The sequence below is a fragment of the Vigna unguiculata genome, chromosome 7 (genome assembly GCF_004118075.2).
Source record: "Vigna unguiculata cultivar IT97K-499-35 chromosome 7, ASM411807v1, whole genome shotgun sequence".
In the NCBI taxonomy this organism is placed as follows: Eukaryota; Viridiplantae; Streptophyta; class Magnoliopsida; order Fabales; family Fabaceae; genus Vigna; species Vigna unguiculata.
The window spans coordinates 32,056,977-32,080,128 of record NC_040285.1 but is presented as its reverse complement, the minus strand read 5'-3'; the positions used below and the strand labels follow the sequence as shown (position 1 = coordinate 32,080,128).

At 30.8% G+C, this 23,152-nt stretch overlaps 2 protein-coding genes across 6 annotated transcripts; one reads left to right on the top strand and one right to left on the bottom strand.

Annotated features, from left to right (window-relative positions):
* Positions 1-2,743: 2,743 nt before the first annotated feature.
* Positions 2,744-9,129, top strand: LOC114192270. 3 transcript variants are annotated; one of them, XM_028081936.1, is made up of 12 exons: positions 2,744-2,896; positions 3,032-3,091; positions 3,485-3,885; positions 3,996-4,231; positions 5,298-5,371; positions 6,168-6,222; positions 6,900-6,974; positions 7,063-7,136; positions 7,232-7,280; positions 8,159-8,243; positions 8,364-8,420; positions 8,901-9,129. In XM_028081936.1, exons 3-12 carry the CDS (start codon positions 3,564-3,566, stop codon positions 8,954-8,956), a joined length of 1,083 nt encoding a protein of 360 aa, XP_027937737.1. In that variant the 5' UTR covers positions 2,744-2,896; positions 3,032-3,091; positions 3,485-3,563; the 3' UTR covers positions 8,957-9,129. The 3 variants fall into 3 exon arrangements, with proteins under 3 accessions (XP_027937737.1, XP_027937736.1, XP_027937738.1); XM_028081935.1 differs by lacking the exon at positions 3,032-3,091; XM_028081937.1 differs by lacking the exons at positions 2,744-2,896; positions 3,032-3,091 and adding an exon at positions 3,108-3,219.
* A 3,464-nt stretch (positions 9,130-12,593) lies between these two features.
* Positions 12,594-19,832, bottom strand: LOC114192269 (pumilio homolog 4). 3 transcript variants are annotated; one of them, XM_028081932.1, is made up of 12 exons: positions 19,658-19,832; positions 19,408-19,475; positions 18,381-19,049; positions 16,426-17,128; positions 15,725-16,310; positions 15,506-15,647; positions 15,289-15,396; positions 14,539-14,751; positions 14,325-14,435; positions 13,336-13,530; positions 13,081-13,255; positions 12,594-13,001 (listed from the first exon to the last, which is right to left on the bottom strand). In XM_028081932.1, exons 3-12 carry the CDS (start codon positions 19,047-19,049, stop codon positions 12,976-12,978), a joined length of 2,928 nt encoding a protein of 975 aa, XP_027937733.1. In that variant the 5' UTR covers positions 19,408-19,475; positions 19,658-19,832; the 3' UTR covers positions 12,594-12,975. The 3 variants fall into 3 exon arrangements, with proteins under 3 accessions (XP_027937733.1, XP_027937735.1, XP_027937734.1); XM_028081934.1 differs by having other exon boundaries at positions 16,426-17,125; XM_028081933.1 differs by lacking the exon at positions 19,408-19,475 and having other exon boundaries at positions 19,658-19,824.
* Positions 19,833-23,152: the final 3,320 nt, after the last annotated feature.

The window sequence follows — 23,152 nt, the reverse complement described above, 5'->3', positions numbered from 1 at the left end:
TATTATAAAGATATAATTGCTATCTTATTCTAGTAGAGGTTTCTAATTATTTACTGAGATGTCCCTAGTCACTTTGTTAGAGGTCTTTAGTCACCTCGTGAGAGGTCCCTAGTCACCTGATGAGAGGTCTCTGGTCACTTGCTAAGAAGTTCTTAATCACTCGCGTAGAGCTCCCTAGTCATTTGCTGAGAGGTCCTTGGTCACTCGCTAAGAGGTCCTTAACCACTAGCTAAGAGATCCCTCTGGTCACTTGCAGGTCACTTGCTAAGATGTCCCTGGTCACCTGCTGAAAGGTCCTTGGTCACTTGTTGAGAGGTCCTTAGTCTCTACTTAGATGTCCCTGGTCACTTGCTAAGAGGTCCTTGGCTACTTGTTGAGAGGTCTTTGGTTACTTCCTGAGAAGTCCATGGTCACTTACGGAGAGGTCTTTGTTCTCTATTGAGAGGTCCTTGATCACTTACTGAGAGGTCCTTGATCACTTGCTAAGAGGCCTCTGATCACTTATTGAGAGGTCCCTAATCACTTGTTGAGAGGTCCCTAGTCTCTACAAAAAGATCCCTAGTCATTTGTTGAGAGTCTTTAATCACTTGGTGAGAAGTTCTTGGTCTTTGTTAACAAATCTTTGGTCTCTGCTGAGAGGTTTCTGATTACTTGTTGAGAGATCATTTACAATAAGACCGAAGTCTCGATAAAGCCAAATCTAGCTTGCCATCAGAACTTGACAAACCAAAGTTTTGGACCCAATTACTTTCCAAATTAGTTAAATTTGGTTTTTCTAATGAAAAATATATTTTAAGGATTAATTACTTTTGTAATGAATTATTATTATTACACCTTATTTCTGTTTGAGAATTTGGTTGAAATGTCAATATAAACAATTTTGTTTGAATGTAAACAATTGTACAAAACAATAATATGTATGATATAAATATATACTTTTTTAAGTTTTAATTTTCAAGTGTAAAGAAAATTTGTATTATAAATAAACTGTTAACTAAATCCTCTAATTTGTGCTGTGAATTCAATAATCACTTCTACTTCCATCTTCAACCAATAATTAATTAATGCCAAACAAATCATTATTTCTTAGTGGCACCGATACGTGTTAATGTACTGATTTATGAATATATCACATGCATGAATTATAATTGTTAATTAATGTGGTTTGTTACAGTCAGTTTGTATAATCGTTTAATTTTCAGCGTGTAAAACTAATAAATATTCGAGCTTATCCTAAAATAGGCATAAACTAACAAATCCACACAAACCAATAAAAATTGACGACTCAATCCATTTGTATCATAAAACTGAATTTTAATTAAATTAATTTGAAGATTATGAACTGGTCAAAAGTTTTAAAATATCAAAAGCTGATCTATACTTTAGTCAATACAAATATTTTTAAAATATTTGTTAGTACAAAAAATCGAGTAAATTATGTTAACACAATATTATTTTGATTTGTTCGTTAAAATAGAAAATTTACAGCATTTATATTTTTTTTAAGAAAATAATTATGATTAGATAATATTATCTTATTGTTGAAACTTAAACCTAATGATTATAATTTATATATATTTTAATGTTTAAAACTTCTAAATTATATTTTTCTAGTTACAATATTACTGAATTATATTTTCATGTTTCTTTAATACTATTTATTTATTATTATCATATGATATCGATTTAACCCTCATAATCTTTAAATTCTAAATCAGTTTGTTAACCTATTAATTGTACTCTTTATAAATAAAGATGATGAGTAATCAGATCATCATTTTCTAACAATTAGAAATAATTTTAATGTAGAAGTGTCATATTCAACTCTTTAGTTTGAAGACCTAAATTTTAATGAAATTTTCATCAAACTAAGTTTACGTGGAATGAAACAAAAAAAAATTAAGATCAATTTAACTAAAATTCTGAATCTTGAAACTAAAAAAGAAATAATCTTAAATTTTAACAAAATACAATATATGGAATCTTAAGTTGTAAAAAGTATAAATATAAACAAAATGAAAATAAAATCTAACTTTTATAAGATCACAGTAAAATTGATTTATTTTTAAATAATAAAAAAAACCTGCTTAAACTAATACAATTAGTCATGACAACACCTTTATAGAAAGAGCTACTAAATAATCCAAAAGTAAGTGTGAAAAAGATAAGATATGATGTCACAAACAGTAACAAAAAGCAAATGAATGGAATTTCAAGAAAAGACAGCATGCATATGAATAGCGGCGCCGGTTATTGCCATATTAGCCCAATTTGTTTATTTAATTTATTCCCATATTGGCCCAATACTTATATATTATTATATTATAGATAGATTATAATAAAAATCTCCATAACAAGGTTTCGGTTTTCTATTAAACAATTTTAAAATATTTTTGTTTTCTGTTTATATCACTTTCTACTATATTAACGCTTTTTTTACAATATAATCTCAAACTACTTATTTTAACCGACAATATTTATTTTATTTTGTAAATTGAATTTTATGTTTAATTTTTTTAATAGTACTAAATAGCTTTATATTATTTGCGATTTATGTGAAACATATTATGTTTGATATATTTAAAATATTTATTTATCCCCCAAAAATATTTGTTATGGAAAATTTTTATCGTGCTTGTTTATTAATTTTGAAAGTAAAAACTACTAATATTATTTACATTAGGTTAATATAATTATACTATAAATAGAAAAACTACTTATGAGGTTGCAGGGTTAAAGTAACAAGTTTTTGTTGCTTGGTTACTCTGATATTCTGCATTTTATTGTCTTGTTTTCTTCAGCATTCAACAAACCTTTCACGCTCTCCATCTCCATCTTCCCATCCCTTTTTTCAATACCTATTCCCTCTCAGTTCTTTCTTTTCTTTTTCTGCAAGGTTTGTTCTTTTTTTGTTCTGTTATCTCTTCCTCGTGATTTTTTTTAAGTGTTTTTCTCTTTTCCCCCTCTTTTTGGGTGATCGGATATTTTTTAATCTGGATAAGGTATTAGGGTTTTTCTTTAATGATTCTAGGTTTTCGCTTTGGAATTCTGATGCATTGGGAGTGCAAATCAAGGGTTCTCTTTGTCTTTTGTATGCTAAATTTTCAACTTTTAGCATCTTTCTTGACGTTAAACTAGCCTTCTAGTGGGCGTAATGGTGGATGATATCCCAATTTTCCTCTCTTGTGGCTTTTTGGGTTAGATTGAGCATTTTCTGGAGTAGGTGGAAACTGGCTTGGTGTGATGCTTCTGATCTATGTTTTCTTATGGTGGATTTGATGAGTGATAATACGTTTTCACTTTTCATTATTTTCATTATGAATTGTGTTTTAATAGTCAGACAAAAAGAATATCATATAATCATATTATTCTTTTTAAATCTTGTGTAAAATTGGTTGTATTTATTTCACTATGATGTGCATCACACGTATTAAAGCGGGGATCATCCTACACAGTTTGACTATCAACCTTTGTTTATTTTCAGCAATTGAACTCTTCAGAGGCATAAAGGTAAAGCAAGTTGGTTTCTGGAGTAGTTAGAATTACATGTGTTTTGTGGGCAGATGGCAACACATGACATGGATCCCGATGTTGTTCGCTGGGGTCTTCATCTTCTAGATGTTTGCACGCTTTCCCATCATGGTTCGCCTAGTATCCTTACCCACTATGATCCTGATTTTAGTCGAGTTGAATATGTCAGAGAAGGATACTGTCAGCATGAGTATGTGGAGAATGACGAGGCTGTTGCACGAGCTTATCAAGAAGAATTATCACAACTTGACTCCATGGGAGCTTCTGGGACACCCAGTTATCAGAATGAGGGAATGCAAGGAACTGTCTATACACAAGATTGGCCTCATTCTTCAAATGGAAACTATAATTATGGTAGAAAGTTGCTGTTCTGAATTAGTTTTTTGCTTTGCTAGTTGTATTTTGTTTTATTTTTTATTTAATGCATTTTCTAATCCTGTCGTGATAAATTTGTCATCGTTTAGGAAACGAGTCTTGTCAGAACTCTGTAGATGAGTCCCCGTACAATATGAAAGATGTGGAGAATTATGGTCCAAGTGAAAGGGGAAATGATATGCATGACATTGATGTTTTTGGTTCCTCTAGGTCAGGAGAGGTACCTGTTATTAGAGATGATGTCTGGGATTCTTTGGAAATATCAGACGAATCTTCTCTTGATGGCGAAGTTGGCAAAAGATTATACCAGATGGTTCCCATCCCCGTAAGTGTAGCTCTAGTCCATCCACTTAATTTTGTTTTATGGTCATGATGTATCTCTTCTGCTCAGATCATGAGAAACAAAGTTCAATGTATAACAATTATGTGCCACCCTTTACACTGTAATATTAAACGTGACGCTGAAGCTTAATAATTATAATTTATACACACACCAGAACAAAATAATCAATTATGAGCAGTAGGGGTACAATTGTGGGGTGGCAGAACAGAGCTCCTGAGGCACTCATCATAGAGTGTCTGGCTGTTGCTGCCCTCACGCCACAAATCACAAAAAATCACTGCAATTTGTGGGCTATGCCACCGCACCTCTGTTTGCACTGTTCCTGGACAGTCTATGCGACCAGGTTGTGCTGAGCAACCTTTTTTCTGCGTCTGTTGTACAACTTCTAGTGTGACAAAATGGTTGGGGTGAAGTTGTGGGCTGACGGGAGAAAGAGGCTAAGTTTTTTCTTTTCTTGCGTGAGGAGGTGACAAATAATGGGAGAAATTAGAAAGAGGCTTTTTTTTTATTGGGTGAGAAAGGGTGTTGGGTCTAAGCCTCACATTGGCCCACTCTCCACCCCAAGCAGTCCTACAATCTGAGACGGATTTTCTTGCTGTTTTTTTTTTTATTATTAATCATATACTATACTATTATAAGGTACTCTAATATTTAAAAAGAATATGAATACATAATTATAATGTGTATATTATGATAGAAACAAATATGTATACTGTAATAGAAAAAATATGTAGTATATATGTACATAGAACTGTAGACTTACTATAACCATAAGAGTTTCTATAGTTTATAAAAGTGGCTGCTATATATCTGCTGTTATCTACTGTAATAGAAAAAATATGTAGTATATATGTACATAGAACTGTAGACTTACTATAATCACAAGAGTTTCTATAGTTTATAAAAGTGGCTGCTATTATGTGCTGTTATCTGCTTTTTTCTGCTATGTACAAGACTAAAGTGTGATAGGTTATCAACATTACTGTTTAGATAGATTTCTTCTTTAAATAACACTTTATGCGCTTACTTCTCTTGCTCGTGTTTGCAGCATATTCCTAAAACCAATGAAAAAATACCATCTGATGACGAAGAGACATCAGATCATCAAAGGCTTCTAGACAGGTCTTCATTTTATGTTTTTATATCTGTTGGCTTGAGTAGTTTTCCATATAGAAGTGAAATTCTGTACAATAATTAGAAGAGAACTCCCTAACCCCGAAATACAACCAAAAACTGTCTTAATCCGCCCTGTGTATCTTTAATGAGCTGTGAGGATAATTCATCTCCAAGAGTTGAAAATAAAAAGTAACAGGGAAACAGAAAACTGGTATTGCAGAAATGTTGATCAGTTGCTTTGTGTAACAGAGATGTTTGTCTTTTAAAATACCAAGCAATAGCTATGCCGAGTGGAGGGACAAAAGTATTGCTCATCAAAAGGTCAAATTATACCTTATCAACTGTAGTTTTGATGCTTTCTCTAGAGAAGAGAAGAGGAAGCAACCATCAAATCACCCCTTGTGTTTTGTGATGAAGCTTTTGAATAATGTTGTGCTTTCATGATTTAGTTTTCTACAGAAACAAAATTTTCTTGGCCTAAACATTTTCCCATTTCAAGAAGGTTGGAAATGTAAAACTGAATCAACATGATTTCTTATCGGATCTCCCACATCTGCCTGTGAGAAGTCCTTCGTAGTATTCTTTATCCTTTAGTCCAAATCCGTCCGAATAAGAAAGAGTTAGGGGGAATATTGGACAAGTGAGGTTGAATTAGTCAAATAGAATAAAATTTGTTCTATCTAGCTCTTTCTTCTTTTTATTTCTCCTTCACTTTGCATTTAAATTTGAACAAAATGTATGTCTATCTTTGTCTTTTTGTTATTGGGCATTTATCTAAATTTAAGAATTTGGTCTTTCTTAGATTGCAGTTATATGATCTGATTGAGAATAAGGTTCAAGGAGATGGTAACTGCCAGGTTGGTTCTTTATTCTTATTATTGGGATGTAGTTCAATTGCTGCATTGAATATTTATCTCTTGTTGCTAGAGAATTTGTAAGTTTATTATGAGAAAAGCGCATTTAGACTTTGGTGTTGTATCTTGTGAAAATAGGCTTGGCAACATGGTGGGTTTGGCACCTCCCAAACTATGCAACCTACTTGTGCCTTTTCATTAGTTATGGAAAAGCCTGAACCTGCCTACTCCTATGACTCCTTTGAAAGCTTCTAACATCTATTTATACCAATAGCCTTATCATAATCTTTAAGAAGTAATAGGCAACCCAGAATTTAATGGAATCCAGCCAAAATGTGTCAAGATTTGGAGGGGTTGTTGGATAAAAACATTGGTGGTAATTACACTTGATAATAATGGAAGCAACTCATTCTAGAAAAAAAAAATTGGCTGAACTTTCTGGTTATGGAGGTAGACACGGGAGTACTTCCAAATTCCACCACCTCTATTTACAATTTTGTTATTTTGGTAGTGGAGTATTTATTGGAATTTTTTACAGTTATATAGCTAAACATTTTGAATTTTCTGAATATAATTTTTATGAGCATTACTACATGTCAGTGAATCATAAACTTTCATTCTCATTAGTCATAATACTCTTTCAATGGAAAATGTGCCTTATTGGAGTCATATTATTTCAGTTCCGTTCTTTGTCAGACCAGCTCTATCGATCTCCAGACCACCACCAATTTGTGCGGGAGCAGATTATTCAACAGGTTCATAAGTGTGTCTTGTATTGTCTCTTGAGTGCACTGCTTTATATTCATTGGTATTCATACATTATTTGTTTGTGTCTTTTGTCAGCTCAAATCTTCCCCAGATCTGTATTCTGGTTATGTTCCCATGGGTTATAGTGATTATTTGAAGAAGATGAGCAAGTATGTTCGTATTTCTAATCATGCTATGTTATTTTTGTTGATGTGGCTTCATTAGATTATGTGTTTACTGATAGCTTTCTGTGTGAATGTACCAGGAGTGGTGAATGGGGTGATCATGTCACATTGCAGGCGGCTGCAGATTGGGTACGAGGAAATAAACATTTTCCATTTTATTTTGCCTCCCCTATAATACTTTTTTTTATTGTCTATGCTGTCTAATGCCTTTGCAAACGTAATTGAGATTTCAAAGTGGAAAATCTTTCCGAATGTTTAAGTTAAACAAAAAATTACACTGGTTTTTTCGGCATTTATTTTGTTGAAGTTCAGAGAGAAATGAGAGAAGAGTTTCTGTATCCTCAGGCAAAATGAATTAGCCAATTTACAATAGGCGAGAGACAAGCTGTATATATCTGTCTAACTCTAGGAGTTTAATAAGATATAACAGATTAACAGGTTGTAACTAACTGTACAGCTGTCACGAGGCCTAGACATAAAAGAACTGGTACTGGAAATAGTTTACAGAGTAAAATACTACTCTGTTACTTTTAAAGTTCAAATGTTTCAAGCTATTATTTTATTCCACCACTGATTTATCCAAGGTTTAAAATGATTAGAATTATAATCTTTATATTTAATGAAGATATGGGGCTTTAAAACTGCCATAGAGGTCGGGAGCTAAGAGCTTTGTCCCCTTAACTGAGTCTGCCCATCTTAACTGAAATCAGTCAAGGTAGAAGGTTGATTCAGGATACCAAAGTTCTAGGACTAAATATGAAAGTGGTTATGAATGGTGATATGAGATTTACATTCTAAATTTGTTGATGTAAAATTTTGTAGTTTATTATTATTTTGGAGATATGTTGCTTCCATTCCGTAGGAGTTATGAACAAAATGAGTATCCTGGGTAGAATTTAAACTGTATATCGCCTGTTTGAAATGGTGGATAAAATCTGATAACCATTTTGTTGATGTATTCTCATTTATCTTTGGGACTGATATGGTCATTTCTGATGTCCTTTCAGTATGGTGTCAAAATTCTTGTTATTACATCTTTTAAGGACACGTGTTACATAGAGATTCTTCCACAGATACAGAAGTCTGGAAGAGGTAAGATTGTATTAGCACTTGTTTAGTATGTATACATGTCTGTGCATGTGAGTAATACGATAGAGTTTGAAGTTATGCTTCATCAGCATGCTTAGTTTGTGGCTTGTGTGATTTCTGCAGTGATATTTCTGAGCTTTTGGGCAGAGGTGCATTACAACTCAATCTATCCAGAAGGAGGTAACATCTTTAGTTTCTATATGAATAGAATACAAGTTGAAGCTCTCTGTAAAAATTTAGACGTTTACAATTAATGTATTTCCACATACATTTTTCTAATCTTGATAATCCTCTATTAAATCTTTATACCATGTCCTCCAACGTTACCATTTACTAATTATTTTACCTTGAATCCTGTTTTACCAAACAGTAGACATGTAGCTAAAGATCTCTCTAGCTACAATTGCAATACTGAATATCACCCCTTGTGGGATAATACACTATTTGATTTTCAAAGTTGGAGCATGTGATATTAGGACTTTATGAGTTGCTGTCGCCTGTGAATATAGTTTTACTTTTACCTGAAGAAATATTTTCGAGGCTTTTCCTCATTTGTTCTCTAATCAGCACTGAAAATAAAAAAAGAACATTACTTATTTTTCCCTGCTGATTGCTGAAATTGACTTGGCACTAATGTTTAGCATGTGTTTTTATATTCAGAATTGCCCTCATTTCAGACAAGGAAAAAGAAGAAATGGTGGAATTTTGGTGCATAGGTACAGTCAGTCACATTTTGATGCTACTATTTCATACACCATCAGTAGTGGCTTCCATCGGCATTGTAATTATGAGCTTTTAATGTTTTTAGAGCTGTTGCTAACGCTACCTCCATTATTTTGTATATATGAACATTTTTTAGTTTTATGTATATAATTTATTCTTTTGTATATATTTATTTTATTTTATTTATCCTATCTTTTCTTGCGTAGTTTTGAAGAATGATTGACTAAGGACCTGTTTTCATTTTAAAGTATTTTATTTTTTTAATGTTTTGTTTGGGTAAAATAATTAAAAATGATTAAATTTTAATTTTTCTGTTTGGATAGATTGTTTTAATTACTATTTATTTAGTAAAAAAAAAAATAGTATGAAATATATTTAATAATTGAAAAGTATCTATTGGTAATGCTATTCATTTGAAGTTGGTTGAGATTATTTATTGTCTAAAATTTGTAAGATTCCTTCGATCATTGAAATAGGGAGCTTTTTCGGTGGAATTTATTTTAAGATGTTATAATTATTTCGGTTGATGTAAAATATATTTGTCATTGTAGGCCAGTTTTCTTGGCTAACATTTTAATTGATGTTGAGTAAAAATTTCCCTTTTGACTAACCAAATTAGTTGTAGTCTCAGGTTAGCTAATAGGTTTTCCCATTTGGTGTTGTATAGTATTGGTGATCTTATCAAGAAACACAATTGTTACATATATATTGATAAAATAATTAGAAAAATGTTAATGATGATGTTAGCAAGAAACAATTGTTACATATATTGATATTGATAAAAATAATAATTAGAAAAATGTTAATAGATAAAATTTAATTATCATTTGTGGCAAAATATTGTTGTCCATTGCTCACAGATTTTGACAGATGTAACCAAAGAAATAGATTTGGCTTAGATCGATGAAAAAAATAATTTCAACAATTTTAGAGAATAACTTCTATAAAGGACGAAACTCTGTCATATATTCATTTCAAAATAATCTTATAACTGAATAAAAGAACTTAAATAACATTGACTGAATAAAAAAATTGCCCGTGTTAACCGAAAAAAAAAAACATTTAATGTTGACGAAAAATTACAACTTCAACTAAAAACAACAACCTAGGTGTTCATTGAAAAGGTTGTTTGAAATCAGTTTAAAATATTCATAATATTAACATTGGAAATTCTAACTAATAGAGGTTAAGGATTAATACTAGTCTACATTGACTAAAAATAACTAGAATCATTGGAAGTCTAAAAAATAATAGCTAAAAAATTATAGTCACTCTTAGTTAAAAATTTAATGTCGAGTCGAGTCATATTTCAATTTTCATGTAATTGTCAACATCTTAATAAAAATCTAAATCTTAACAACAAATTGAGTGATGTTTCTACCCTATCAAATTAAATGTGTCACTTAAATTTTAGTGAAAATTAAAATTAATTATTTTAAATTTTTTTTTAAATTACTTTAGTTCCTCATCTTTTTAAATATGTGAATTTAGTCTTTTAAATCAAAATTTTTTAAGTTTATTTGACGTTTTAAACACATTTCTCATCCAACGTTGAAGTATCTAACATTAAAGTGAATGTGTCAAACGAACAAACTCAAATACTATCATAAACACATTTGAAACATAAAATAAACTTAACAAAATTTGATTAAAATGACTAAATCCACATTTTTTTAAAGTTAAAGGACTAAATTAAATTAAAATTTCCAAAAATAATTAATTTTCATTAAAAATTAAAAATTAAAAATAAAAACATATTTAACCATCGTAAATTTAACTCAAGTTAACCATATTTTAATTTTGATGTAATAGTCAACGTCTTAATTTCAACTTAGTGAGTAATGTTTGAACTGGAAGAAACTAAGTAGAATTTCACGTTTTTTATTTTTAGGTAATAAATGAAATGACACCATTCCAAGTAGTAAAACTGTGAGAACATTTTATCATCAAAACAATTTTTCAACAAAATAAATTATTTTACAAATGATTTTCAGAAATCAATCGTTCATTCTTTTGTGAAATATATTTTTTAGAAGCTTTTTATCAAGTGAGCCATGGAGTGAGAGGTGAAATTTGGTGGAGTGTAAAAAGCTTTTAGCCGAGAAAGAAAAGTCCGGACAGGTTAGGGGTTTAATTTATTTAATTTTTTTCTATCTTATAAAAAATTAGTTTAAATACTTTTGGTTCTTACAATATATTCTTATTTTATTCCTTAAAATATATTCTTCATTATAGTAGGGGTAAGCTTTCGAATGTGAACAAATAGTTTTTTTTTTTAAGGGTTATCCTTAAAAAACGATCATGTTATCTAATATTAGGGGTAGTTTTAACTAGACTTTATTTTAGTTTCTTAGTTATGTCTATCAACTTATACAATACTTTATCCATATAATTATTGTATAAATTTTATTATAATGTATTAAAATTATATATATATATATATATATATATATAATATTTTTAAAAAACAATTATATATATATATATATATTTATTTGTATCTAATTGAATAAAGATTCATTATTTTGACTTTAATTTTGCATAGAAGAAGAAAAACTTCCGTCAAAAACCAAAATAAGAAAATAAAAATTAAAAATTGAAAGAAGAGAAAAAATTGCTTGACGAATAAAAATTAATTATTAATTCTATTTTATCAAGAAAATAATTATAATTAGCTTTAAAAGGTTAAAAAAAAGTAAAAAGAAAATAGAAAAAAATATTGAAAAATTATACTTATAAATTATACATTCAATATAACTTAAGTGGACATGACTGTACAAAATAGGTATAAATTATAAATTAGTTTAAAAGGAAAAGCGGACTTAATTGATATGATGCATGTCACTCACTGAATCGTCACAACCATCCCCATCCATATCATACTTCCGTGACAGTTATACACTCTTAATAATTAATAATAAAGTGCAATTATTTTTCAGAAGCTTATAAATATGTAATTACCGAAGGTCTTACTTATCCTGTAAATAAATTTTATTTATTTTTGAGTAATTTTGTAATTAAAAAATAGTTAAAAAATAGTTGAAATGATTAAATTTTTAAAAAACTTTTAAAAGATAAATTTGAAAAACAAATGGCCATCAAAAAAGAAAATCACTTTCGTATATAGGAATAGATGAAAGTGATGACGTAGCACTAATATTCCATCAACAAGTTCTGGAAACAAAATAATAGCATACACTTGTATTACATAAGGTTTTGTAAAATTAAGGAACCACAATAAAACAGATATTAGAGCCGGAAAAGAAATTATAATAATTTAATTTACTTATATTTATATTATATGCTAATTTATTGCTTAGTATGTCGCATAAGATAAAAATATGTTTAATTATAATCTCTTAGTTATACATTTTAAAATGAATTGGGTGATCAATGGTGTAAATTTCAACCAATTCCACCCTTAGAAATATTTGAATAAAAAGTGGAGTGGTGTAATAACATAATTATAATTATACGACATTCATTTCATGTCACCCACCACTTATTCCAAAAGGAATATGATATTTCAGAAACTCATTCCAGAATAAGGGAAGATGGTGAAAAACCTTGTAAAAGAATAGTTAAACCTAGCATTTGTAAGGGACATAATGAGGAAATAAAAAAGAAAGATGAAGGCAGGAAATTTGCAGCATATTATTTACATAGATGAAATAGAAGTTGAGAGCCTGATCTAATAATGACTCTTGGATACTGCAATAAGTCATTTTAGCATTATTTTCTTTACAGACAATGGAGCTCATATACATACACAGTAAATACACATTGCCGTCTATTCTTGACATCCTATGTTAACTCTCCTTGCGGAGATTTTTCTGTCAAGTTATAGTAACGAAATGAAGCAAAATAACAAACATAATTTATTCTAATGGCTCAGCTGACCGTGTTTATCTCCAATGCTTTATACGAGGTAAAGCTTGCAGGCGACACTTGGTGATATAAACATTCATGTTAGCTGTACAAAACAAAAGCTTGTTTGGACTCTCTCCACGCCTCAGGCCAACAATCCAATACGCCTTTCTGCAAATAATCATCAAAATTCACAAATCAAACACAAAATACAAACCAAAAAATACTTCATCAAAACTCCATTCCTCACCTCCAGTTGTTATCAGCTTCTCCACGCGAGAAACTATATGTTTCCCATATGTATACCGCTTCAGGGCATTCAAGTGAACCTTGATGCGAGAAAGGATCAGCTCCAGACTTCGATCATCACAAGTCTCAAGAACCTTTTGCACCACATAATTTCCAAAAGGGTCTTTCATCATAGCCTACAAATTATGTTATGTCATTTATTTACTATCAACGTAATTCATACTTTACCTTTTATCACAAATAAATGGATCCAAACCTGTAAGGGCTCATTCTCGTCAGAAGTACCAAGCATTTCATTCACCAAAATCTGACGTTCTTCAGGACTACCAAAAGCCAAGCACTTCTCTATAACATTAGAAGCAAACTTCTGCTGGCTCATCTTAACAATCTGCCCGGCAAGCTTGTTGATAATAGCAGTCCGTTCATGTGGTTTACCATGTTCCACAATGTGCTACCAAAGAAAAGTATAGTATACAAGTATCAAAGGAATTAGTACACAACAATAGACATAAAATAGATATTATTATACAGCAACCATAATCAAAGTGGCATAAATGAGTAATTTTTTTTAAAAAAAAAGAGGAAAAATAAGGTTTATGTATCCACAAGTGAAAACAAATAAAAACCATCTTAATATTCGATACGTAAATTGGTGCTAAAACTTCAGAACAATAAGATGAAAATCAATACATCGAATTATCAACTGGACGAGATCATAATATTAGTTTTGTATCACTTGATAATGAAACCTCCATATAATAATAACTCATACAGAAAATATAAAACTGGAATAACAGTTGCCAGTGACAGAATAAATGAGCACAATAAATGTCAGTTTATCAGTTTACTTTACTCAATAGTGTTTTTCATTTAATTGTGGAAAAAATGAGCATGCCCAAGGTATTGACCTTTTCATCATAAAATGTTATATCATATAAGTAAGCCGCACAAACAGTAACAAACTGTGCATCAGATCTAAAATGCTATTTTCTGGTCAAATAAGCCAAGCAACATGCATAAAGACCTAACACTTAGACCAAGACAGAAGTAGAAAATGCTGTTTGACGAAATAGAAACACCATACTTTTCTAAAATGGGAGACACGACTAATGTCCCAAAACTATAATGCATATTACAAGCGAAGGTATTAAGCACCAAAGTGTCAAACTATAAAATGTGCATCCCTAATGCGCACGTGTGTTTCCTATACTATAAGGAAAAGTTCGTATATTGAAAGATACATACCTGAATAACATAATTTCCATACTGATCCTGTGCTAAAGTGCTGACAGATTGCATGATTTCATCCATTATAATTTGTTGGGTATTTAGATCATCACAATGTTCGAGAACCCTCTGTTTGAATCCCATGTAAACTGTTAGTAGTTAAATAAAATGCTAAAAGAAAAAAAGCGCATCATAGCCTCAATAGAAAACGCACTATGTCAAATAGTCTGACCTGAATAACCCTGCACCCATAGGGATGAGTAGAAAGAGCAACAACTTGGCCATAAAAGGATGAAACAATAAACTGGATTTTATCCTGAGGGACACACTCTATACACTTCTGAATAACATGGTTTCCATTTTGATCACGTACACATTTCATTATTGCACCATTGAGCTCAGACACCATTTGACCCTGCTGATCCCCATCAACAACTTCCAAGGCCTGTCAATAAAGTTAACTAAGTTTGATATAGTGCATTCATTTCCGCTTATCTAAAAGAAAGTAATCAAGAGAATAAATAAATGGGAGGGGGATCAGTACCCTAAAGTTTTTAACCTTGTAACAATAAATATTTATAATATCACAATAAACCAAATAAGAACTAAATTAACATTTTTTAATTTCTAATATGGACCAAAGAACTATAAAACCTTATAAGTTTGAAGAGATATCACTAGAAAATATCAAATAAATAACAAACTAACAAATTTCAGTACTGAGGAAATTAGAAAGTAATAAACAAGAGTATCCCATGTGTTTCATTATTTTCTTGATATTAAAGCATACATTCATCAGTTTGAAAAAGAACTAAGCCAAAATTACTGATGTGAAAAACAGAGATCACCTGTGTCTAAAAACAGCGGACTGAAGTTTGGCAAGAGAAAAAGGTTATGCAAAACTTAGGAAATGGGATTCTAACACTCAGGCATATGTTAATTGCAAGACAGGGAAATAACGGGAAAATACAAGGCTATGCACCTTTTGAATCACTCTGCAACCATACATTTGCAGACTAAGAGGTAAAACATGACCTGAAAGTTGGCTGGCTAATTCCTTTCTTTGACTTTCTGTACCATGCTCAAAAAACTGCACCAATGCAAGTCAAGCGTGAAATTCTTAAATGAATAACCAAATAGAATGTAGCATATTTAGGAGGAGAGTACTCAGTATATTCAGTTGTAGAAGCAAATTATACTTTCTGTATAACATAATTGCCAAATACATCAGTCATCAAGGCACGAGCATGAGGAATGATCTCAGGAAATATCTTGGTCTTCTCTTCTGCTGATGCTGTTTCTAATTTCTGCTGAATAAAGCGGCTTCCGTACTGATCAGTGCTGCATTACGACACTGATTGTTAATTCAGACTCCCAGAGCCATGCAAATAAAAATAGTGCAGGTGCAAGATTGATACCTGAATTGAACCACATGGTCAACGATATCTGAAAGTTCAAAAGGTCTGGTCTTCTTGTTCTTGAATTCATCTAGTAAGGATGAAGCAAATCTTGAATCCATATTATTGCCAATATCAGGATGCCATGAGCCACCAGAACCTCCCATTGAACTTCTCATCATAGAATTTATGCGTGATATACGTTCATTCTCAAAGAGTGGATTTCCAGATCCAAGTGCAGGAAGTGTGGAATTTGCAATCTGCTTTCCAGGATACGGCATGCCAAGACCATATGGCTGATTCCCATAGAACCCATTATTAAGCCCAGATTTGCTCAGAAGTGGAAGTTCAAACTGTTGCTTTTGTTGATTAAGAAGTGTCTCAAGATATGCTTTCCTAAGTCCCTCCAAATCTCCATGTGAAGAAGGATCAGGGAAATTCCTTATTTGAAGAGGATGACCAGAACTACTCATCCCTTGCATCGAATAATCAGAACTCTGCTGCAAGCATTGGATGAAGCGTGGGTCTAGAGTTGTGGAATGAAGTTCAGGACCAACTTGGTTTACTTGTGCATCTAAACTTTGTGCATCCCTACGAAGCCTCATAGCTGGAATGGAAAAGCTGAATTGTTAAAGCAATCTAATCAAGCTAAAATCGACTGAATATAAATGAAATGATTTAATTCACAAAAACACACATCCAAAGGAGTTCAAGAGAGAGACCTGTCTCAAGATTATTATTATAAACTGAATTCAACTTCGAGTTTACAAGATGCGCACTGGGCATATGGCCAGTGAAGTCTGCAGTTGGCAAACTTGTTGCATTTCCACTAGAATGCATATTTGCTCGAAGATTAGCAGAAGATGCAGTTTTTTTCAATAGATTGACTTGCTCATTTGAACTATAAGTGTTAAGGTTTGACATAATCTCATTTCGTCTATGCAAATTAACATTACATTGGGAGCTTAAAAGAACATCAGCATGATTATCAACTTCCATTTGTAGCTTAGATTTCAAAAGATTATCTTGCTCTGCATGTCTAGAACCTGACAAATTCAACCCAGATAAAGATGACACCACATCACTAAGATCAGTCATATTGGAAGAGTGGCCATGCTGGGTGCCCAAGCCAATACCACTTTTCTCATTGAAAACTTTACTGCCCATTGGTCTCCCAATAACCTGGGGTTCTGGGGTTTTCACCCTTGACAGAGACGTACCCACAGCAGATGCAAAACTACCAGAAAGATTTACACCATGGTTCTGAAGTCCAACCAAACCAGGGGTAGAAGCTGAAGAACGCAAGCCCTCAAAGGATTCATGATCAACAATCCCAGTGGAACCCATAATATCACCAAATGCACTGTGACTTGCTGGACGTGACATGGTGCTAGACAATGAAGCAGGTTGTTCAAGTCCTTCCTGCTAAAATGCTAACTTCAGTTGAAAGTATAACAACACATGCCCTATCAGTTTATCAGCTTAAATTATGAAGTGAAAAGCATTTTTCTGTTTCATTGGATGACTATGGTTAACAATAGAGATTGAAGGATAACGATGAAATTATGATCACAATAGATGTATTTAACAACACTAATTCAAACCCAAATCAATAAGACACTTTTCAATTTCAAAATTCAAATGATTCAAGAATAAGGAAGGATGCGTTAAGAGGAAATATGTACTTAACCTGGAAAACCCAGAACAATATTAATAATTTAATATAGATATTTATGGACACTCTACCATAGCAGACACCAAAATTAGAAATGCCCCACTAAGTACTTCAAACCTTTTATCCAAAATTTGACCAATATTTAATCAGACTTTACAAAAACTCATTTTGAGATACAAAGTATGTAAGTCATAACAATCAAATTTCTAGCTTGTCCAAAAATGAAGCAATTTTCTTGTGATTGCCACGTTTATGTATACATGAATGAAGAATTTGAAAGTAATGGATGACAAGTGCCCCATTTCATGTTGAGATAGAACACACCGTATCATAGTTTATGCAAGGCAATTTGTAGCTTAATGCAGTTTGAAATAGTTTGAAATAGCTCAATGCAAGGCAATTTATATACTTTTGACTACTAGTATCTAGTATACTGCATATATGAATATGATAAACGGACATGAACTAGTGACTCCAGATTAAGAAAAGCAGACATCTCCAGTATGTTACGGAATGTTGACAGCAGAATTTTGGCAAAACTCAGATAAAAGCGCCTGTATTTAATAACATACACCAAAAGCTTCTTTAACCACCATAACACGCCAGCAACTAGCAATCACTAACCACTATAATAGTTAGCCAATTTTTCCCGGGCAAAATAACAAACCAATTATCCATGTTTGAAAATAAAACGCAAAAAGAAAAAAATAGTGATAATGCTGCAAATTCTGATACGCATGGTATGGTATTTCATCGACGGTTGGACAGTTTAATTGATTATACAATTGAGTAACACTGATAATGAAATCAATTTTTACCATCTAAATCGGTGTCAAAATGTTGTGACAAAAAAAATGAAACCTCACAGGTAATAGCCCATAGAAAAGGTTTTATTTAGAATTTAAAATCACTACACGTGCAGCAACAACAACAATAGTTGGATTCAGTTAAAAATCATATTTTCAAAGACCAGCATTAAATAACTTTCTCTGAATTAATTACCTGAATGATGTCAGTGAAACCCATTCTCCTCCCACCAAGACCAGCTCCTGACATTCTTGTCAAACCATCCATATGTCTGTCAAGCATCTGATTTGAAGCCTGCCTAGAGACATTCCATCCACTGGTTCTCCTCAGTTCCATCAAATCATTCTCTGCCTGTTGCACAGAAAATCCTGGCTGCATTGAAAATAGAGATGAACTATCGCCATTTGTGGCCAAATTCTTCCTCCAGTCCCCAAATCCCTCAATTGAAGAAGACCCGCCACCGTGAAACCTTTGTGCAACACGCCAGTCTTCCTTGGACAACAACGGTGGAGGCAACCTAGGATTTATACTCTCATGTGAGTAGTAATACGAAAGGTATGCAGGATGTGACCGGATCTCATCTTCAGTCAAAAGTCCACTGTTACTACTCCTCCTATCATTGATCAACCCAAAATCAGAATTCCTAAGGCTCCCAAAAGCACTCAACGATCCCTCCACTGTTGGAGGCGCACTTCCACTCCTACAAATATTGAAATCCCTCTCTCGATTGATAAACTGCTGATTACGCTGCTCTTGCAGTATCTTCTCCAGCTCACTCTGCAAAGAGTCTTCAACAGTCCCATTTGACAAAGGATGCAAATCGTCATCTAATGTTTGCATACCTACCTTACTCCCACTGGTCATCTGCATTTTCCAAACTAGAAGTCACCAACCAATGCCACCAAAAAATATTCCATCACAGTTGAACCAAACAAAAAAAATTAACACAAAATGAAAAAAATAAAAATAAAAATAAAAAACATATCCATACCTTAATCCACTTTCTTGGTGCCAAGAAATCAGAGGAAACAAAGCAAAACACAAAAATAACATAACAATCACGGTTTCTTCTCTTTCACTATATCGTCCAAAAGGAAAATCCCCCGCCCCATCATTTCATCAAACACAACCCCTACTACATTCTCTCTCTTCCTTTTACACAGAAATTTGACATGCAAAAATAAATGAAGAAATTTTAATTACAGGAGGGAAACAATCATACCTAAGACTCCACAGCCCAAACGCAACCGTCACACATCAACCCAAACAAAGCCCGAAATCCGATCCTTTCTGAGACAAAAATTGAGAAACCCATTATCAAAAAAAGACAAGACAACCACTTCCGACAATTCCCGTGCAAATCAACACGTACATCTTGCACATTTCGACAAAAATCAAGCAGGGAAATCAATCAAGATTCCCTCCAAGGAAAAACAAGTTGCAGAGATTAATGAAAGGGGAATCAGAGTTACCGTTCAGAATGGAGTTGTGAGGATGAGGAAGCTGAAAATGAAATTGCTTTGTTTTCTGTTCCAAATCTTCAAAACAAGAATTCTGAGAAAAAGGGATTATTTGCAGAGAGATGATGATGATGATGCGGTGGGCCTTGGGCCGATTTGATCACATTGCCTTTTTCTTTCATTTCTGTTATTACATATATAATTGTTAGTGATCATCAAATTTTTGCTTTTTTTTAATTATTTTTGCCTTTTGAATCTCGTAAAATAATTATAATAAAAGGATAATTTAGTCTTTTTATTTATTTTTTAATTAAGGCACGGTCCAATTCCTATGAATTTTTGGTAGGAAGTGATAACATTTATGAGAAAGGTTTAAAGTGTATTACAAAATTTAGAGGTAACTCATTGGGATATTAATAAGCAATTTTAGAGTAACTAACTCATTGACATGTCTGAGTCAAATTCTAACGTACTACGTGTCACCATTTGTTTAATGTAATATATCTGTACCATAATAACTGAGAATTTAAGATTCTCTTAGTTGGATTAAAATTGAATAAAACATGATCAAGAATAAAGTGGGGGTTTATGTGGTATTTTTATTTGGACGAAAATATAAAAAAAAATTAAAAAAGTGGAATCAATTAATTTTCAAAATTATTTTAAATATATAACTCATAAACAATATCATCTATTCATCTAAATCATATTCAAACTTCATCTTTTAATCATTTCAATTCAATCTTGTCCCCTTAGATCAAATTAGGCATGTTTAAACTCATAATCTATCATAAAATATTGTATAATTTTACTCTATTTATCTACATTATACTTAATTTTAATCGAGAAAACTCTAATCTAGATAGTACATCCCACTGACATTAACAATATTCAATTTAAAATATTTTAAATAATCGTTTATCAAATTAAACCTAACAACACTTAAGTTCAAGATAATATAGCCCTCCATATCTACAACATTTATTATAAGGTTTTATCAACAATACAAATAGCCCTCTTTACCTATAATATTTATTATCATAACAAAAACCTTATAAATTTCAGTATATGATACAAATAAGAAAAAAAGTGAGAAAATCACTTTTCTCAATTGATTTGACTAATAAACCTGAGTAAATAAAAACTTTCTATAAAATTCTGATCAAATAAACATGTTCTATAATTCTTAATTATTATGAGGTATCATCATATTCATGCAAGTATAAATTTAAATAGAAGGAGGAGATGAATGAAAGAATATAAGAGAAGAGAAAATTGGAGAAAAAAGAATGATGGGAAATGGGGATTTTTACATTATATAATATATGAAATTATTAATGCAACAATTATGACTTAATTAATTGTTTTGCTTTAATTTAAGCACACTTTTGTATGATTTTTTTTAAGATTCTTATTTTTTCAATAAGTTTTTTGTATGATGTTTTTTCATTGCGAGCTTTCATGTGAAATTTTATGTAAATCTTACTTGTACTTGAGATTGTACCTTTTTTAGATGAATGATTAAAAGAAAAGAAAGAGGAAAAGATCGAAATGATTAAAGTATGAAGTTAGTGATGTTTCTTTTAAGGGATTCAGAATGATTTTAGAATGGATTAAGAAGTGAAATTTGGAAAAGTTTGTCACTAAGTTGACTGATGTGACATATTTTAAAAAAAATTTTAATATATAAAAAATTTAGATTACCAAAATGTCCCTATTGTTATATGTAATATAAAATTATATATAAATGATATTAGAGTTATTTTTATAAATTTTTTGAATGATTGATAATATAAAAAAAATCATTTATAAAAAATGAATAATATAATATATTTTATATGAAAATAAATTTAATATATAAGGTGAAAAATAATTTATTTACATGGAGACAAATTTTTCTTTTTAATAGTAATTTTAGAAGTAATAATTTTTTACTATAATCATAATACATTATTATTTGTGTTACTAATTTTTATTATGTTGTTTTTTATGATAAGAAGAATGAATATAAGTGAGGGAGTAATTTGGTAAATTTGGCCATGTCATCCTCTAATCTCACTATGGATACTAGGATTGAATTTTCAATGAATTTCCTAATCATATTCTCTCTCCTTTTATCACTCTCAAAAGAACACGCTACTCACTCATTAATCACCATTTCTTATTCCTTGTGAATAGTACATCCACCCAAAAGAACACAGTGTGAGTAAAAAGGATTGAAAAAGTTGAATTTTGATTGACTATATTATATTAATAGGTTAAATATGTTTTTATCTCTTAATTTTTAGTAAAAATTTAAATTAGTCTATTTTAAAATTTTCTACCTAATTTAGTCTCTGGTTTTAAAAATGTGTGAATTTAATTATTTTAACTATATCTTATTAAGTTTATTTAATATTTCAAGTGTGTTTTATAATAACATTTTGAGTCGTTGATCCCAGTTGACATCTTTTCATGTTATATAAGAAACGCATTTGAAATGTCAAATAAACTCAACAAAATTTTATTAAAATTACTAAATTCATATATTTATAAAGTTGAAAGAATTAAATTAAAACAATATTTCGAAAAGTGATTAATTCTAATTTTTAAGTTAAGAGACAAAATAATATTTAATCTTATATTGATTTATTCTTTCTAACGAAATTTGGTGCTTTTAAACCACTTTGTCTAAACATTTATTTTTTTTATGATTATTTGATATAATTTTAGTATTTTTATAATTTTTTATACTTGAAAAACTAATCGCATAATTTTTTTATATCATATACAAAAAATGACAATACTATTAAGTATTATATGGTATTATTATGTAGTTATAATGTCAAATAAAGGATAGATCCACATAATGCTATTCGGTTATTAACTAATGTTTATTATGCTATTATTCTTTATCGCTTTAATCTTATTAGCATATTAGCCGGCCCCCTACAAATAATAATAATAAATGTATAGTATTTTAAATACATTTTACTGAATTACTCTCAATAATAATTAATTGGCTAGGATAATATAAAATGAACAAAATTAACACTTCAATAATTGGTCAATTGGAAATTAAGAAAAAATAAATAAAACTGTTTTTGTGGAGGAGGGAGTAATTTTAATAAAGTTTATTGATACTCTCTCCGTCTCACACTTACTATTATTGTCAAAGTTATTTCAGACATATTAGGAATGAAAATAAATGTCATTTTTAAAATAATTTTTCTAAAATAGTCTTATTAATTTGTAATTTATTATTTTTATTAAAAGAAAATAATAAATTTAGAGACTGATTAAGAAAATAATAAATATATTTTATAATAAGCTGAGAACATAAATATATTTTAATTATTTTCAGGACAAAACTAATTAAGTGACGGTCTAGATTTTGTAAACAAAAGTTATTGATTTTTAAAATCGTTTCTGTTATTAATAAAAGAGTAATAACTTATTTGTTTAAATTAGTATGTAGCATTACTTATCATATCGATGAATACGTGCTGTTTATTTTAAAGATTCGGA

Excerpts from the sequence above, each read along its gene's own strand:
- LOC114192270 (XM_028081935.1), top strand. The coding sequence starts at position 3,564 with ATGGCAACACATGACATGGATCCCGATGTTGTTCGCTGGGGTCTTCAT. Across the intron at positions 3,886-3,995 it reads AAATGGAAACTATAATTATG|GAAACGAGTCTTGTCAGAAC; the intron begins GTAGAAAGTTGC and ends GTCATCGTTTAG. Across the intron at positions 4,232-5,297 it reads ACCAGATGGTTCCCATCCCC|CATATTCCTAAAACCAATGA; the intron begins GTAAGTGTAGCT and ends TCGTGTTTGCAG.
- LOC114192269 (XM_028081932.1), bottom strand. The coding sequence starts at position 19,049 with ATGACCAGTGGGAGTAAGGTAGGTATGCAAACATTAGATGACGATTTG. Across the intron at positions 17,129-18,380 it reads GTTTCACTGACATCATTCAG|CAGGAAGGACTTGAACAACC; the intron begins GTAATTAATTCA and ends TTAGCATTTTAG. Across the intron at positions 14,436-14,538 it reads ATGGGTGCAGGGTTATTCAG|AGGGTTCTCGAACATTGTGA; the intron begins GTCAGACTATTT and ends GGATTCAAACAG.